The sequence below is a fragment of the Leuciscus leuciscus genome, assembly GCF_965113295.1.
Source record: "Leuciscus leuciscus genome assembly, chromosome: 2".
NCBI lineage: Eukaryota > Metazoa > Chordata > Actinopteri > Cypriniformes > Leuciscidae > Leuciscus > Leuciscus leuciscus.
The window spans coordinates 34,613,435-34,633,381 of record NC_138726.1 but is presented as its reverse complement, the minus strand read 5'-3'; the positions used below and the strand labels follow the sequence as shown (position 1 = coordinate 34,633,381).

The following is a 19,947-nucleotide window of genomic DNA, read 5'->3' as shown; positions in this document are numbered from 1 at the left end:
AGGAAAGTGACTGTCTCAGCCTTCCTTTGGGGGACACTGGTTAAGCAGACTCACAGCCTTAAATGTCATGCTACAGCACAGGCTTCATCAGTAATGGTGTTAGGTCAGACTGTAAACGTAAAATGCCCTCATGCAGTGTCCGCACTAATGAATCAAGCAAAAGTCACTTCTGTCACCTCCTCCCGTTGGGGAAATTGGTTAACTACCCTCACAGCCCCGAACATTGTTTTACAGCGTGCGCAAGTCACGAACACTTCCTCATGTATGATGTCTGCAATGACTGAAGTTGTGTTAGACGAGGATGAAGGAGAAATGACTCACGATTGTGTTACGCTTACATACACACCTATGAGTGAAATAAAAGAAACTCCCATAGAGAATTCAGAATTTGAGTTGTTTGTTGATGGTTCAGCTCAAGTCATTGAAGGTAACAGACAAGCTGGTTATGCAGTAACTTCCACCACTGAAGTGGTAGCTTCAAGTCGTCTTCCAGATCATTTTTCAGCTCAAGCTGTAGCCTTAACTAGAGCATGCACGATAGCTTCAGGATCAGATGCAAATATTTACACAGATTCCAGGTATGCTTTTGGGGTAATTCATGATTTGGGTGTCATTTGGCAAAGCAGACAGTTTCTAACTTCTGCTGGATCCCCCATTAAGCATGCTGGATTAGTGAAAGATCTAATGTTTGCCATGAAACTTCCAAGGAAATTAGCGGTGATTAAAGTGAAAGCACATCTCACAACTAATACTACGGAAGCTAAAGGTAATTCTCTTGCTGATGTAGCGGCTAAACAGGCTTGTTCCTATGCAACTGTACAAGTGTGTTCAGGTAGTACAGCACAGAAGACAATTCTGCCTCCTGAATCAATCATTGATCTGTACAAAGACATTCCTCTATATGCAGCATGGACATGGTTAGACAAAGGAGCCACCGTTGATTCATCTGGCTGCTGGACCAAAGGGGGAAAGTATGTTGTTACCAAGTCACTGCTGCCATATTTGGCTCAACAAATACACAATTGGGTCACAGTGGTCCAGCAATGATGAATCACAGGTTCTCAAATCAATGGTGGAATCCAAAATTCAGAAAGGTAGCCAACGAAACAGTCAAGAGATGCGTTACATGTCATAAAAATAATGATGTGCCAGCAGCAACTACAGCAGCAACACATACCCCAGCTCCACCAGGACCATTTCGTCACCTGCAAGCTGATTACATATCATTGCCTCGTTGTAAGGGAAAAACTGACGTTTTGGTAGTAATAGACACGTTCTCAAGATGTATAGAATCTTATCCAACAGGGCGTGCTACAGCTGCACATACAGCTAAATGTCTTGTCACTGATTTCATTCCCAGATGGGGATTACCAGATTGCGTTGACTCAGATCAAGGTACACACTTTACAGGACAGGTAGTCAAGGAAGTATCTAGAATGTTGAAGATTAAGTGGAATCTTCACTGGCCATATAGGCCACAAGCATCAGGACAGGTTGAACGATTGAACAGAACAACCAAAACCAGGCTAAGCAAAATGCATCAGGAAGGAGTACCATGGGTTGAAGCGCTGCCAGCAGTACTGTGTAGTATGAGAGCGTCACCTAACAGATCAGTAGGACTGAGCCCTCATGAGATTATTACTGGACGCCCAATGCAGATGCCAGGTGTGATTGATCTTAGAAATGCTGATGTACACCTCGGATGCCCGGATCGCTAACTGTGAAAACCTCACAAAGGCAGTACAGAGTGCCAAAGAGAGAGTTGAGAGTCTTGTTAGCAGACTCCACCAGAAGGTGAACACACAATCATCCCAGGCCAATGGGTCATGATAAAGTCATTCAGAAACAAGCCATTAGAGCCTAAGTGGCATGGACCACATCAAGTGATGTTGATTACAGCAGCTGCAGTATTGTGTCAGGGAAGGAAAACCTGGACTCATGTGTCACACTGTAAAGTTGTTCCCCCACCTACAGGGATAGGATAGGACACATGCCGAATGCAACAGGCTTTAGGGGCCAACCCTGCGGTGAAGACTCGCTCATAGGCCTTCCCCATCCACTAGTCCATCCTTACCTCACTGTTCTTTAGGTGTCGCAGAAATTAAGAAATAGGGAAAGAAGGAACAACCAAAGCAGACTCAGAAAAGGATACAACCCTAGTGATTGAACAAATACTGCTTTATCTTTCTTTTGTTTTCTTTCTTACTCTGTGCAGATACCACTTGATGGCTGTCCCGAGACCCATATGCACCGACCTCCTCACCTGCGTATGAAGCCACAACCTCTAGAAAACAACTAGACCCACTGCAGAGCCAACTATAAAAAATTTAATAAAATAAAAAACACAACGCAGAGACTCACATACGGGAACTTCAGTCATCCATCAACATGATCAAGATTGTCGTACTAGTAATCATCATGGACATCGCACAAAGTGTAGACTCCAGAAACAACATATTCTTAGAGCTGATGAATATGTCAAAAAACGCCTTGTTTGCTGGAAAGAACATTTGCATGCCACACCCGCTTTCAGTAGGAGCAGGAATCCCATGGGTGGAACACCCCATCTACATCTACAAAATTCAGCTCCTACCACAAACAAAGAAGATGGCTGCATTCCAGGACTCACTTGTGCACAAACATGGTGGTCAAGAACTCTTGGAGCATAAATCCAGTCTTATGGTGTCATATAGGCCCTTGATCAAGTCAGAAGCTTATCGAATTCTGTACAGAAATTGGCCAATGATACGGCTTTGGCCCTGGGTAACATCATGGACACTCTCGCTTTGCACAAGATAATGATCTTACAGAACAGAGAGACCTTGGATTACATTCTTGCAACGCAAGGGGGAGCCTGCACCATTATCGGCCCTGAGTGCTGCACTGGGTTAATGGATCCAACAGAGAACCTGAACAAAATCCAACAAGACATTCTTGATCTTTCAGCAAAATTACACCAGATGACTGAAGATAATTATTCATGGTTCGGAAACCTGTTAGGTAAACCCTGGCTGTGGATCAAGGAAATAGCAATTCTGCTGTTGTTTCTCCTACTGGCGTACCATCTATGCGTCCACAGTATCAAGTGTTTCATTCAACAAATGACTCACGCCCCTCACAAGAAAATGACAGTTCCAACCAGAAAAGACTATTACCCGTAAGAACTTCACGGACCCTAATTGCATGTTTGATTCTGTGTCAGCATGCAATTACTGAAAATCAACACAGAGCATGTGCTATGTGCCTGTAACGATCACAGGTTTCAAGAATGAACTTTTAAGTGTCTAAATTTGTATTTTGTGGGAGTTATTAGAACAAAGGGGGAAATGTTGTATTACAAATTTATAAAATGTTACATCTAGGTTCCAATACAATAGTATATAAACTGAGAAAGTTATGTACACTGTGTTTTACATTTTGAGGCATAGATGATGAGATTCAAAGAAGATTAAGTCAAGCAACCCAGGTGTCTGACATTAACCTTTTGTCTTTATGCACCTCCTGAACAGTGTCATTGTCCCAAGTTAAGCTATGATAATGTGAAGTTATGGGTGATACTGTCAGGCTGATTGGATTAGCATCTATGCATTTGAATGACACTGTTATGCTGATGAGATCAGGGCTGGAGGAATTCCGGTAAGGAGCTGACTCCTGTACTTCATTTACATGCTTTGTTCAGAGTGTCTCTACCTCTATGTCCTCTATGTAAATCCCTCCCCCTTGAAATGTATATAAACTACAATGTCTACTGCCCTCGTCAGACTTAATAACTGCAGCTACCGACAGCTCGTGTTCTCAATAAACAATCCTGCTGAAGAAAGAACCAAGTCTCCTGGTCTCTGCTTCTGAGTTTCCAACAGTGTAGAATATAAGAGGTCCATATATACATTACCATTCCAATTAAAACATTTTTTTTATATACTTTTATTAAGCACACCAATACACATAAACTGATTAAAAGTGAAAGACATTATGTTAAGTGTCATACAAATATTAAGCAGCACAACTGTTTTCAACAATGATAATAAGAACTGTTTTTTGAGCATCATCATTATATTATAATGCATATTTTAAACATCTGCATATTATAATAATTTCTGAAGGATCATGTGACTCTAAAGACTGGAGTAATAGCTTCTGAAAGTTTATCTTTGTCATTACAGGAATAAATTACATTGAAAATAAATTAAAATAGAAAGGTTTTTATGTTTATTTTTTAAATCAATTAAATGCAGCCTTTGCGAGCATAAGATACTTTACATTAAAAACTCCTCCAGACTCCAGACTTTTGAACGGTAGTGTATGAAAAAATTCCATTTCATCTGTCATTGCCTCCCACGTCACTTATTTTCACTCTGCTAGCCGCTATACCTTTTTAAGATGTATTAGGACACCAAAGATATCAACAGCTTCAGCCTGTCAGAACAAAAGGACAGGTGCAGCAAACTCAGGTTCAGGTGTCATTAGTCAGTAAACTCAATCTACTCAGGGAAAGGAAGAGAGAGGAGGAGAATCACATCTTTATAGTAAAAATAAATATTCCCAAAACATGAACAAAACATTCATCTTCTAAATTAACTAATGGAGTTTTTTCATTTCTCTGTCTGAATGCTAATGTGAGGTGGTTCATTCCAAAAAAGCACATTTCAACCAAAGATTTGAAAAAAGAAACAACCCGAGGATTACATTTTACATTCCGTACAACATTCACAACAGAAAGAGATCGAAAATAGACTGGGGGAGGGATTGAGAGAGAAAACGTCTGTACATCTTTTTTTGTTTTCGTTTCTTTGTATAACTTAAGTAAATACAACATGCTCTTTCCTCATATTCATTACATAAAATGCACAAAGAGGATGGTAATTCTAACCCTAAACTTATTTCACTGACTGCAGTTTAAAACGATACCACACTTAACCCTCGCCCACAGATCTCACTGCAGGGAGTGTGCACTGTTTGTGTGGGAAGATGGCTTTCCTTGAGGTGAGACACTCAGATGTGAACTTCTCTACCCTAAAACTTTGAGTCATCAAGTTCTTGGCACCTGTAGTACCTCAGAGAGACAACAACATACAGTTGCTGCAGGCGAAGACGCAGTACATCTGACCTCAGTCATTCGCCACAAAGAAAATACACACAGCCATGAAACCTGCTACTATGTATAATGGGCAGGTTACATGCAAATCAATTTCAGTAAAAAGAAAAGTGTTTACATTTAATCACAACATTAGAAACAGGTAACAAGACCATCAGACCTCTGACCACAGTCCATTCGCTGATATTCCGTCTGATACCGTACACTAAACTGAACTTTAAACTTAATTTTCTCAATCTAGCAAGCTCTAACCTGGTCTAAAATAAAGTTCAGGAGTAAGGCCACACAGGTTAGTTTCAAACAGTTCGCATAGAAACCAAGTCGTGTTTACAAGGAACAAGCTGATACAGTTGATCTTTTGAGGATGAAGTATTGACTGGCTTTGCCAAATTTGCCAGATTATTGACATCAAATCTTTGAAAGATATTTTTGTAAACAAGTTGAAAAGCAGAACTCTACAGTATATTCCACTATTTTAGTCAAAAGTCTGGATACAAAAGACTAAACAAAGGACATACACTGTTCGAAAGTGTGAAAACAGAGCTTTTGAATAGTCTCAGAGACAGAGAAGTTTTATTCCTTCAGAGGTCAATTCTTTCAGAGATTTGCTAAAACCACCAAACTTCACATAGCTTCAGTCTGTACATGTACTGTGGGACTTCATGGACTCCGTCATGTTCCACTAATTATTATTTCTATTCATGCACTGTTTTTAAACTAACAGAGTTTAGCTTTAAAATTGAACAAGAAAGGGGTGTTCGTTCTTCTGTTTCTATTCTATTTTTAACACTCAATTTTCCGTAGAAGTACATTCATTTGACTCTTGGTAAAGCCAGAGCCAATCAATTTAAAGGACGCTTCAGGCAGTGCCAGCTAGGGCCCCATGTGCTTGGTGTACTGATAGCACATTCCTAGCCGTCCTTTTTCCTTCTCTCTTTTAATCCCTTTATCCAACTGAATTAACATTGTCATTTAAAACTCTTCCCACTACTACAACTTTCAAGCAAGAGTTGATAAACTTCAAAACTGCTAACCTGTATGCAAGTTGTAATCTATGTACGTTCCTGGGCTAAACGTAAGCTTTAAAACCAAAAAAAAACTCTCTATGTTTGTTATCATCATTCTATCATCGTTTTAACCTGTGCTTTATAACCCTGAATTTCAGTAATACTCATGACAAGTAAACCAAACTGTATTTATTGTTTTTCTAGCACTTTAGTATTGTTTCTCTCTAGTACTCTGTCACTTTAACAATAGAAAATTACATTTTTATTTTTAAATTATATATGGCAACTTTATTAGGTACACCTTGCTGGAACCCCTTTTGGATTCAGAACTGCCTCAATTCTTAATCATGGCACAGATTTAACTAGGTGCTGGAAACATTCCTCAGAGATTTTGGTTCATATTGACATAGCATCACGCAGTTGCAGCAGATTTGTCGGCTGAACATCCATGATGTGAATTTACCGTTCCACCCAGGGGCTTAGCTATAATTTCAGAAGTGAGGGGGACAGGTATGTTGTGTATTATCAGTTTATTTTTTTTGACCCTTGTCCAATGGACAGGTTTTATTTTTTCTTATCATCTGCTTCTAATAGGCTAAGAAATCAAATACACTGCTGAACAATAACTACTCATTTGTTTTCTATATATTTTCCTTATGACAATTTTATGACTGATTTATGAGTAAGAATTAGAATTAATTAGAATTTACTGTACATTACATGAGAGTGTTTAGCACTCCATAATGTTCACATTGCCTCGTTTTGGATAAGAATAAAACGTCAGGTCATGCATAGACTTTCTTGTCTCTTTAAATGTACTTTAATTCATGAGAATGAGAACCTTTATGTGAACACACTTGCCCGAAAAAAATGAGGGGGACGAATTTCTTTTTATTAAAGTGCATTTTCTACACCCATGGTTCCACCACATCCCAAAGGTGCTCTATTGGATTAAAATCTGGTGACTGTGAAGGCAATTTGAGTAAAGTGAACTCATTTTCATGTTCAAGATATCAGTTTGAGATCATTTGAGCTTTGTGACATGGTGCGTTATCCTGCTGGAAGTAATCATCAGAAGATCTGAAGGTCACTGTGGTCATAAAGGGATGGACATGGTCAGCAACAACACTCAGGAATCTGTGGCATTTAAACAATGCCCTATGTGTACTAAGGGGCCCAAAGTGTGCCAATAAAATATCCCCCACACAACTTCATCACCACCATCAGCCTGAACCGTTTATACAAAGCAGGATGGATCCCTGCTTTCATGTTGTTTAAGCCAAATTCTGATCAAATTCACAGAAATCAAGACACATCAGAATATACACCATTTTTCCAATCTTCTATTGTCCAATTTTGGTGAGGCCGTGTGTGTTGTAGCCTCAGTTTCCTGTTCTTAGCTGACAGAAGTGGCCCCCAGTGTGGTCTTCTGCTGCTGAAGTCCATCTGTTTCAAGGATGAGCGTGTTGTGCATTCAGAGATGTTCCTTTGCAGACATTGGTTGTAACGAGTTACTGTTAAGTTAATGTTGCATTTCTATCAGCTTGAACCAGTCTGACCATTCTCCTCAGGCATCAACAAGGCATTTTCGCCCACAGAACTGCTGCTCACTGTATATTTTCTCTTTTTAGGACCATTCTCTGCAAACCCTAAAGATGGTTGTGTGTAAAAATCCCAGTAGATCAGCAGTTTCTAAAATACTCTGACCAGCCCGTCTGGCACCAACAATCAGGCCACATTCAAGTAAGGGATAATGAACATCCAGCCGGTTGTTCTCTCAAAATAAACCCCCGACAGGGTGATGAGGACCCCAAACGCAAAGCTTTGGGCTTATTACACGGCTACTTGCCACATAAGTAAATAATTTGACACAAAATATTGATCTGAGTTGAACTATTTTATTAGCTCTTTAAATGCAAAGCTTCCGCGGGGAGAGCAGTTGCAGCGCGGCAAGTTCAAACTAGAAGAACATTCAAGAGATATGGTTTACAGTCACCACTTATTACACAGCATTTTTCCACATAAATAATTATGGAGATGAGAATATTGATTTCAGGTTAAACTGTTTTAAACTGTTTTAAAATTAAATTAAATTAAATTAAGTTTGTATCTTACAATCCAACAGTGTACAAAACAATAGTCATAAAATGGCAACAGCTGCGTTTGAATGAAACACGAGAGAGCGAGTCCACGATAAAAAATTAAAAAAGCTGAGACTTTGTTTCATAACAAAAGTAACTTGCTCTGTCTTGTCTGTCGGCGCGTTGTCAGAGTCCTCTTTGCTCCGGCCATGTATTTTTCAGTGTGAGAACGTGATGTGTGGCATGAGAGCACCATGGCTTGTCGGACGTAGCAACAGTACCTAAGGGGGGTGGGTCTTTATGAAGGGTCAATTGACCGTTCGCAAAGACCCGCCCCATTTAGTTACTGTTGCTATGTCCGACAAGCCACGCCGCTCTCAAGCCTCACCATGTTCTCACGCAGTGAAAAATACATCGCGGAGCAGAGAGGACACTGACAACGTGCTGACAGACAGAACAGACCAGGTTACTTTTGATATGAAACAAAGTCTCAACTTTCAAATTTGGTAATTTTTTAAGAAATTTAAACAATAAATACCGTTTTGTGGCTCTTTAATGTGTCTGACAGATCGCTGTAGAGGCTCAGTTAAAGCTGCTCGTGAACCGATCATCTCTTCCTTCTAGTTCATTTATAGCATCAAATAAACATGAATGAACATAAGAAGGAATTTTGTTTTAACTGCGGAAAGACATCAGTACACTCTGTTTTTCAAGTTAAAACCCTCCAATGTTAAGCTACTAACTCTCCTGACTGCTTTGTCGGACAAAAATGGCGGATTCAGCGGATGGCGGATTATGATTGGTCAGATCGCCTGTCAATCCCTGAAGGGTCAATTGTCTGTACTGTACAAAACTCTACAAACTGAGCCTCATCTTATGCGTCTCAAAGCCAAGTAAACCTTATGTTAGTTGTACAAATGCCAAATAAATAAAAGTTGATTGGAAACTTCAGACAGATTTACAACTACAATCTATAGATATCGAAATAAGTAAATGATTAATTATGTGCTGCTAAATATTGCACACAGTATGATCTGAATCTTCTGAAGTTGAGCTCCCACCAGGAATTATATCAGACATATCATTCCAGCAGCGGCTCCGACTGCTAACCATGTTTATAAATAAAACACATTTTAACAAGCCCAACTATCTAAAAATACAAGTGTCAGCTGGGTTAAATCTGTCGCTCTGCTTATTTCTGCTATTTATATCTGGGAACTCAAAAAGTTACATGCTTATTCATCTGTTGCTAAAAGCGACACATGCGGAATAAGAGTAATAACAGTAGAGAGCTAAAGAGGGCTGATGGGTACTGGAGGCTGGCAGAGTAGAAAATGGCAGATGCAATGTAGTGTTTTCTGTCATAAATGCTCTCTCTGAAGCTAACCGCCATTAAACATGAGAGCAATACTACACACACATTAACTTGCCCAGTGCAGTGGCCTCTCCTGTCCCCTGTAATTACCATTAGCATAAGGACAAAATTCAGCACCCAATCTTCTCTCTTCACCTCTCAGGCTTCTCACTAAAGGCCACAGAATGACAGATAACACAAAACCAAACGGGAGCTATGTTTACATGAAGCCAGGTAATCCATAAATTCAAGTGAAAGCTCAAATGGAATGAAAAATCATTATGTAAACACCTCATTCGAAAACAAATGATCCGACTGAGCTCGATCCCAATTAATGAGCCTAAATACTCATTAAATAGAAACTAGCATGTAAATCAGACAACTTTCACAGTCAGATCCAAAACTGAGGATTGATATTTGCACCACAGCAATAAACATGATGGGGGTTATAAAGCATTGATCATGCAGCAGTGTTATTTTAGTATTATTTATCTAGCATTATAGTCATTATTCATATTTTGCATTTATTTTCACATTTTTATTTCCGGTTTAATTTAAATTTTAGTTACTTTTTAATTTTGAGTTAATTTTGTTAAGTGCTTTTGACATTTTCATTAATTTTTATATTTTTTTATATATCTATGTTAAATACATTTTTATTGCAGTTAGTCACCAAGGCAACATTTTTTTCACATAATATTTATATTTTATTTTAATTTTGCTTTATTTTAATAAACAAACACTGTTTTTAACAGTTTTAGTTAACAATAACTACACTGACATTGAGACTTTTAACATTCGAAATGAAGGAGGGAAGAAAAGTACGGAAAAACGATTTCAAAAAAGTCTTTGAGGTAATGAAAGCTGTCACGTTCTCTGACAGGAGCACTGACAGCTTCTTGTTGCTGTGGTAGCACCGACACTAAATGCAGCTTTTGTATGTACAGAATACATGAGCTGCACATGTAGACAGATACAGTAAGTTTGAGGTACATAGAAGTTTTAGTACTAGAATCTGCAGTCAGATTGAATTTATTCAAATTGGTGAGACTAAAAAGAATGTTTTGTGGATACAGAATATTTTTGCAGAGAGAAGTAGCCAATATGTTAGAGCGAAGAGATGGGAAACTAACCAAGGATTGATTTGTCTTTCATCAATGACAAACCTTACCTGAGCTCAGTAATGATGTCTTACCATCAGTAACTTGTGACCCCTGAGAAGTGCTGGGCTGCTGAGGTTCATCTGGAAGGTCATGGTCTGTTTGTGTCTCTGCGTTCTGTAGCTGCAAAGTCTGTGTCTGCGTCCCCTGTGATGCAACAGTGGGGGCGGGATGTCGTGGCTGCAGACCAATCGCATTCATCAGGCCCATCTCTCTGTGTGAGCGCCAATCAGTCCTGCTGTTCCTACAAACAAGACACATCGCAAGGTCTACAGGTGGTTCCGATTTGATCTGATATGACAGACAGTTCAATTCTGCACAGGGCTGACGGAGCTTCAGATAGAACAGGATATGTGTCTGTATAACTGCTTGCTAGGTAAAGCTCAAGGTTGTTTTCCTTCATAGAAGTTTAAGTCAGGACGTACTACAATGCATTTTATCTAACTTACAAATGAGAATAATACAAGAAGAAGTGATTCAGCTACAGGAGAAAACTATTTGCGCACAATGCTAACAAACCAAACAAAACCTCCCCCAAAAATTACAGACAGTTAAAAGGTTAGTTCACTGGAAAAAAAAAAAGTATTCTCATCATTAACTCACCCTCATGTTGTTCTGAACCTGACTGTATGACTTTTTTCTTCTGTGGAACATAAGGAAGATATTTTGAAGAATGTTCCAACTGTTTTTGTCCATACAATGAATCTCAGTGGGGTCCGAAACAATACTCAACCCTACTGACTTTGATGTTATAGATTATATTTTTAAAATATCTTCTTTTGAAATTCATACTGGTTTGGAACAACATGAGGGTGAGTAAATGATTACAAAATGTACATTTCTGGATGACCCTTGAAATGCAATTCATAAACACTAAACTTGGAGACAGGGTCATGTAGCATACAGAACTGAATTATCTTTAAAATACCAATTCAATTGATAATTCAAATTTTACTGTGAAAGGAAGTAGAATTAAAATTGACTGAAATTCAAGAATTACTAGAATTAAACAATAAATGCAAGTCTCCAAGATCAAGCCTTATATTATAGACAGACATATAATGGCAGTGGTAGACCATTATTATGATCATATATGCCTAATCATGTGATGCCCGCAGTCATATGCTGTTGTGGACTTCCTCTCAGCCACTTGGCTCCAGCCTGAATCTGAACTGGCAATATAATGGCAAGGATGCTTTGAGAGGAGACGGAAACTCCATCACAATTTTGGGTGAAGCACCGTTGCTGTAGAGTGGACTAAGATGCCTCATTAAGTCCACTGTGGACAAGTGTGGCACCAACGTGTCAAATAATGAAAAGCAACAACATGGGATCAGCAGTCAACACACCTCACTAAGGCTTTTTTCTAAAAAAGTGTCAGCAAAACATGCTGGATTCATGGCTGCTGTGAGCAGGTCTAATTAGCCTCACAGCTGTGCTCTGCTATCATGCACATCCACTAAGTGACACGCTGCTATTGCCCGGACCTTGGACAGCGATTGGAGGGCTACTCTGCAATAATTCTGAAGGGAGGTGAATCCTCTGTCACACAATATATACCATATCACAACAGAATGGATGAAAAGCTGTTAATGAAACAGCTCTTTGATATATACTGAATTTGCCAAACCAACAAATAAAATTTATATTATTATATGTATTTTTTTTTATTTATACTTTTAAATTATAATAGTTTATACTCACCCTACCCTGTCTCCACCCCTGCTGCTGCTGGTTCCAACCCCTCCACCGTTATTGATGGTGAACATTCTCTCAGAGTGTTCAGAAGTGCCATTGCCATCTGAATGTACATCACTGCACGGTATATTTCCATGGTTACATAGACAGGCAGACAAAGAAAGAGAGAGTGAGAAGTCCAGGTAAGGCTCATGGAAAATGTTGCACATAGAAGAAGAAAAAAGATTGACCTTTATTAAAAGTTTTTAATTCTAAGGTGAAATCCACTGGTATTAATTAATTGTACAGAGATTAAATAAAGCAAGTAAGAAGAACGGGGACAATGTGTTACTTGATAGAAAATAAATAAATGTATATAAAAAGATAATCAGACATTATTGTTTTTTTCAGAAATAAAGCATTACCTAAAAAAACAACAATGGGAAACCCTCATTTTTCTTTGTCCGTTTTAAATACAGACAAAAACTTCAGCAAACACAGCATGAGAACAAAGAGCTGAGCTTCAACAACAGCAGACAGAAGGAGAAACCTCTCTTTTTCTCAGCTATGTCAGAGCGGTAGTTCGTTGACTGCTCATTTGCCTAGCTCAAAGAAACTCGCTATACTCCCCACGGACTCCCACAATGCATCTTTGCGGCTCATTAGCATAGCACAGACAGTCCCGTAGTTGCCGAGGCTGACATCCACTTTATCCAACCATCCCGTGCACCTGTCTCAAACCAATAGTTCCCGGAGATGTAGCCTCCCAGTGGGCCTGTCCAACTCTCTTTCTTGCCCCCTTATCCCTTCTACTATTCTCTCTGTCCGTTTGTTTCTTTCTCATTTCTCTAAGGGAGGCTAACTAAAGGAAAGCAAAGAGTGTAGCAGGTCAAGAAGGTGGAGAAATTTGTGAGTAGTGATGAATACTTGCACATTATAGAGCTAAGGTAATTAATTTCTGTGTGTGTGTGTGTGGGTGTAACACAGAATAACCACAGTTTTGAGCTGATGGTGCTCTTTAATGGATAGGAGACAAGTTATGAAGGCCTTGCTCATGGCATTCTTAAACTATCAAATCAATATTTGTGCACTTTACAATTGATCTTTTTTCAACACATCCTAATAAGTGGGTGTTCCCCAGCATGAGAGTAGGCTGATATCTGGAACCACTGGAGGCTAATTACCAGTTTCAGTCAGATCAATCCCTCTCCCTCCGATGTCCATCAAAACCTATAGTGTAAAGAGCTTTATGGGTACTGACAGAGAGAAAGCTGTGCGTGATCCTAGCTGCTTAAGACATACAGTATTCTGAACCTCTGGTAAATAAATGTACAGGGGATGGGACAAACAAACTGACTATAAATTAACATAAAGAGTTGAATGAACAGCCTAATATAGAGTAGGGATAAACTTTGTCTTCAAAACAGCATCAATCCTTTATAGAAGTTGCCATCTCTGAAATGTGTTGTCTCATTGAGATTTCCTGAAAAATGCAACAGATCCTGTTAAGAAGTCAGTGTTGTAGTTGAGACCAGTTTATTCGAGTCCAAGTCAAGACAGAGACCAGGAGAGGGTTGAGGATGAGTCAAGACTGAGGCCTGATGCTGCTCCCAAGTCCATAAGACCAAGACCATGAAAAGAGTCAAAGACCATATATTCAAGGTCTTGGTCTTTTCATGGATCTTGGACCATAACTCACACTTGAATGAGCTGGTCTAAACTAAAACACTGTAAGCAGTTGTACATGTCAAACATAGTGTTTAATCCAGACGTGAGTGTTTATTAAAACAAAATCTAAACTAAATAGCATGTATTATAATCAATGGAGCTGTCTACACTGTAAGTCTCCAGATTTCTCCAGAAATTTATATATTTTTTGACTTGCTGCATAGTCACCGTCACAGTTATGTTTTGTTATTCACAGACTTTTAAAGTTGTTTTCATTAGTTTTCTGTCTCCTTTGTTTGGTTTAGTAGAGTATTAGTAAACTTGTAGGGTTATAGGGTTTGAATAAGTTGACGTACTTGCAAAGTTACTTATAGTTAGTAGAATGTCTGTTGGAGGACCATCACAATAAAGAGTTAGCAGATATTAAGCAGACAGTGAACTAATACTCTAATGAGAGTTAGTTGACATGTCGTTGCAAAGTTACTTATAGTCAACAGAATGTTCAAAAGGGACCATCAAAATAAAGTGTTACCGAAAATCCAATGGCTAACTGAAGATCAGTGAGGGGAGCTCTGGAAAGAAATGCCACCAAGTGGACTACAGTATAACAATATGTATGTATATGTATTATATATACAGTATGATTATATATTAATTACAATCCAGGACAGAGATGGGAAACGCTACATGAATTTGAAGGATGACATGAATAACGGAGCTTCATGCCATGTCAGAGTAACTAGTAAATGCATTCCCATCTTCTTAGAACTTGTAATTACAATTTGTAAACAACATCATATTGAAACTCAGAAATGGCAGCAGCTTAGTTGTAAGCAGTTATTTCACAATATTTAACAATTCCTATAATTAAATATTGTTAATATAATAATAATGAAAGAATAACCTGGAAAGAACAAAACAAAGTCCTTCTAAAACTGTGTTTATTAATAAGGTATTTAAATAACAAATAACATTGGATATTTGTTGTATTGCGGTTTTGTCTACTTATTACTCAAATTACACAGAATTATTTCCGTGTTAATAGTGTTGCCATAGAAATGCATAATTCTGAGTCAGAGGACGTGAACATCTCCAAGTAGAATGTTCCAGGTTATCATCTAATAATTATGGTAATTATGAAATGGCTTGACTGCAGCATAAAGCCTTGTTGGAAAAATATAGACCGCGAAATCAGAAAAGATAACAACCATACAAACAAAAAATATCTATTATTGTTCTGAATTATCCACCTAATATGATGGGAACGTGTGCGTGGGAGTAGTCACGATCATGAATTTTGTGCTGACCATTGTCAAACAAATATTTGTGGTTAACAAATTGTCTGTTTTTCTCATGTCACAGCATAAGCCTTTTTACTGTATTAAATATATATATATTTTTTTTACATTTTACTTGGAAACAAAATTAAATGTCCTTATGATTTTCTTGATTTCATGATTATGAAAACTATAAACCATTGCTATATGGATTAGTTTCTCTTTATGAGCTTTTTGAAGCATCATAGTGGTAGTTACAGTACGTGTCAATGGAGGGACAGAAATCTCTCTGATTTCATTAAAAATCAAATTCAAAGGTCAACTGTCAGCCTGATGTGAATGGCAGCACATTGTGACACGTGTATAGTATTACAATACTAATGCTTCAAAATACTGGCGATCCCACTGTATTTTTTAAACGGTGATATCATCAGTACCTTAAGTAATGTTGTATGTGCAGCAAGTAGGCCTACACTATTTAAAATGTTCAATTGAACATGCATGTCGGCAAAAAAATCACAAGAGTCTTTTTTGAGTGCTGCTGCCTTTCTGCTGTGCCCTGTGTAGTAAATGCTATCTAGAATTCTCGTCTTATATGGTATTGAGTATTTCCCGATGCTTAAGTTCATTTTGTAATGAGACATTGCAGGTCGTTGTTTGTGCTGCAGTTTATTAGGAGACAGGGGACCCTATCTTGCACCCAGCGATAGATAGATAGATAGATACTGTAGATAGATAGATAGTTTATTATAAAATCATACATCTAGCTAACACATTTACCCAAATTATCATACGCCTGTTTAACCGAAGCTAATTTGGGTGTGTTTCTCCATCCCCAATGTCACTTCTCTGTGTTTTACGGCCCTGACGAGAACGTCGGTCTCCTCGGCTGTGAACTGCTCCTTGCGCGCGCCTGGCAAATCCGCCGTTATAAAAGCAATCCGCCACAGAACAAGCGTGCCTGCTCTTAAAGGGAATGTGAGATGTCGCTCTGATTGGTTTATTTCACGTTACGCCCAAACCACACCTATGAATAATGAAGCTACTTCAGACCAATCCCTTTTAGATTTGCGCCGGGCGCAAGAGTCATTTATCCCGCCGGGAAAATAGCAACAGCGCCCGAGACTCGCCCACAAAGTTACTTGCGTTTCGCGCTTGATACTTGCGTTTCAGACCGTTAAAATAGGGCCCAGGATCTGAAAAGATTAAAAAAATATAAAATGATTTAAATCTTTATATAAAAATGAATTCTCACAGTTTGTCCGTTGCTCATTTGACCACTTCTGGAAGAGGTGAAATGGTATGATATCTGTCAGGAGTTATAAAACAATGAAGCACAAGAGACAGGAGTAGCAAACTTCATCGATCTTGTTTACTCATTTACTTCCGTTGTCAGACACGTTACGTCAGAACACAACACTTGTCAAAATAGTAGTCAACAATACAATTCACTTATGAACACAACATTTTCCCCCTTTTTTTTAAATAACAGAATATTACAGCAGATCTAAGTAACATGGTCCTTTAACCAACTAGGCTTCCGAACATCACATTAGGTATAGCGGTATGAGTGTCGTGAGCAGTGTTCTCAGCCAGAGTTGTTGATGTGCATGGATATGCAGTGAGATGGGAAGCATTCCATGTCTTTCCATCACTAATAACACAGTACCCACCCAAAATCTTTTGGCAACTGTGAGATGATCAGTAAACTTTCCATGTCCCCTTAGGAAAATGCAAGGGCTTCCATACCCTTACTTTATCCTCCTCCTGGAAACAAGGAGTACGAGTCATAGAGGAGCTAAAAGGGTGAAGTACTAGTTGTACTGTACACCTGCAAGAAGTCAGTTAGCACAAGTTTCCATGGCTGTTGCTGCAGGATGGCCATTTGGACAGTGTATTTGAGCACAGGGTTAAACCTCTCTACAGCACCATTTGCTGCCAGGTAGTAGAGAAAAGAACAATGGTGATGAATATCCATTCCTTCCAGAAAAGCAGAAGACATAAAATGAACACCATTATCAGTAACTATACTCAATGGATTTCCTTGGCGGCTGAAGACTGATGACCGAAACTAAACCACAGAATCAGTATTACAGTGTGAGTGAAGGAGACCTCAGGTAATTTGCTGTAATAATCAGTTAATGTTATAGCAAACCTGCAGTAGGATGCAGCAGTATCAAATGGCGTGACTATATCCACAGCCACTTTCTGCCATGGTCCATTTGGCAGCAACACCGGCTGGAGAAGAGCAGGATGTGACTTGACAGTTTGGTCATTGAGCTGACACACGTGGCAGAAACGGACAGCATCCTGAACCTGAGAATCAATCCCTGGCCACCAACTGAGATCATGAAGGCGTTGTTTAGTTCTCACCTTTCCCTGATGTCCTTTGTGCGCTATGGAGACCAGCACAAATTGAAGAGCAGCAAGTGCAAACAGCTGTGAGCCTCGGAAGACAAAGTTGTCCTTGAAGGGTTAGTTCAACCAAAAAATTTAATTATTTCATAATTTACTCACCCTCATGTCGTTCCAAACCTGTAAAACTTTTGTTCATCTTTGGAACACAAATTAAATCAGAGAGAATCTGATTTTTAATGAAATCATTCTGTCCATCCATTGACATGTAACTACCACTCTGATGCTTCAAAAAGTTCATAAAGAGAAACTAATCCATATAAATTGAGTGCTTTAGTCCAAATTTCCTTTAATTTAGGCTTTTATTCACATATAAACATTCATCAACGCAAACAGTTATGTTATGGTAAATGGAAGCTCAATCATGCTTGCTTGAAGTGCGAGAACCAATGAGGTTCATACTTGTGTGTTAAGAAGCATGTTTGTGTCAGGGTTGAGGGAAGGGATGAGGAAAGGTCTCAAGATGCAGAACAATGGGCTTTTATTTGTTATAAAAATAAATTGAAAACAAACAAAATCTACACCCCCGGCAACAGGACTGGGCAGGACAAGACAAGGCAGGAACCAACTGGGAATGTGGGTACATCAGATGACAATCTGGCACAGGACTGAAAACACAAGGAGAATAAATAGGGAGCAAAACAAAGCAGGTAACGAGGAGGGACAGGTGAGACAAATAAACCAATAATCAGATAACAAGAAGGGCAGGGTTAAGACAATAAAAAGGAGAGCACATGGTACAAAGAAACAAACGTGACAAGCCATGTGCTCACACCAAACAAAACAAAAACATGAGCACATGACTAACCAACACAGTCACAAGCCATGTGCTCAAACAAAACAAGGCAGGAACATGCACCCCATGAGAACAAACACTCACAAAACACACAAAGCATAACACAAAACCACGCAGCTGATGAAAACACGAACAGCGTGCTACACAGACACGACATGAGCACCTGGACAAAGGAAACATAAACTAAGCACTCAAAAAACACAAGAGTGCATGGCGAGTGATCAAACACACAACCAGTGCGCTCACACAAGAGACAAAACATGGAGCATGAGTGTCCCCCGACACAGAACCGAAACCAAACTAGACATGAGTGCCGGGAAACACCACGCTCAGAATATGAAACAAGGCATGCGGACAAAAGAGCGCACGGCTCGAGCACACTCGAAACCACACTCACACGAAGGCAAGGAGTTTCGTCTGAGCTCTGTCACAAAATCAAGAATAAACTAGGCGAAGATACAGAACCCCGGCAGTTTGAGCTTCCGCAAGAACCAGTAGCCACATTTCCACAGTCGGGCCAGTGCGAGCCAGGGCTTTAAATGGGCCGTGCCGGGCTAAAAGCCCTGGGCCTGTAGCACCGAGCCCAAAACACACTGTCGGGCCAGAAGCTCCACAGCGCTTCACTAAAACATGCCCATAACACGCCTCTCTGGAACAACGTCACGCAAACCCATAATTTCACCAACAAATGGAAATTTTATCAGAAAACTAATCAGAAAGAAATCACTGGAAACAGCGTGATCGCAAAACAAACATGATAAAAGTGACCTTTTTCTGGCATTTTTGTTGTTTAATTACTTTAAAACCCAAGAATCAATGTTTTACCACAGGTTTACAATAAAAAGTGATACATTGATCATAATTAATTCATTTGTGTCAAAACTGCACATTAGTCACACAGAAATAAAGTGACTTACCATTAGGTCTATTTAAAAAAAGCCCGCTTTTGGCCCGACAGTGGAAACGCGGCTAGTGAGATTGTTTCTTGCGTGTCAAGCAAGTACGGTTGAGCTTCTGTTTATGTTCGGTGATCAATGTTTATATGTGAATAAAAACCTAAATAAAATCTAAAAAGTAACCTCTCAACAGCTCACACACGCTAGTGATTCCTTTTCCACCATGGCATATTTACGCTCAGCAGTAGACAACGTACGTGATGCAAAGGCCAGTTTGTTCAATGACTTCCGGGCTGACCTGAGAAAGTGTGGCTCCCACACCATAGTCAGAAGCATCTGTGGAGATAATCGTGTGTAGTGTGGGGTTGAATAATGCCAAAGCAGGTCTGTTTGCTAGCAATTGTTTTACTTCTGTTCAACTTTGTTCAGCCTCTTTTGACCAATTGAATCCATTTGGATCTTGTAGACGTGAATGCACTGGAGCTTGACATAAGTGACATAATGACATAAGTCCATGTAAG

The 19,947-nt window shown here is 39.2% G+C and overlaps 1 protein-coding gene and 1 long non-coding RNA gene across 3 annotated transcripts in view; one reads left to right on the top strand and one right to left on the bottom strand.

Annotated features, from left to right (window-relative positions):
- The window catches only part of ambra1a (autophagy/beclin-1 regulator 1a), a 101,277-nt gene that overhangs the window by 13,834 nt on the left and 67,496 nt on the right, over positions 1-19,947 (bottom strand). For both annotated transcript variants that reach the window (XM_082161750.1, XM_082161751.1), the window contains 2 exons: positions 12,402-12,512; positions 10,733-10,941 (listed from right to left, as the gene is read on the bottom strand). In XM_082161750.1, coding sequence (XP_082017876.1) covers positions 10,733-10,941; positions 12,402-12,512 — 320 coding nt within the window. The remainder of the gene's footprint in view (positions 1-10,732; positions 10,942-12,401; positions 12,513-19,947) is intronic.
- Positions 2,016-10,218, top strand: LOC309492754. Its single transcript, XR_014203690.1, has 2 exons — positions 2,016-2,400; positions 2,907-10,218. It is a non-coding gene; the product is annotated as an uncharacterized lncRNA (long non-coding RNA).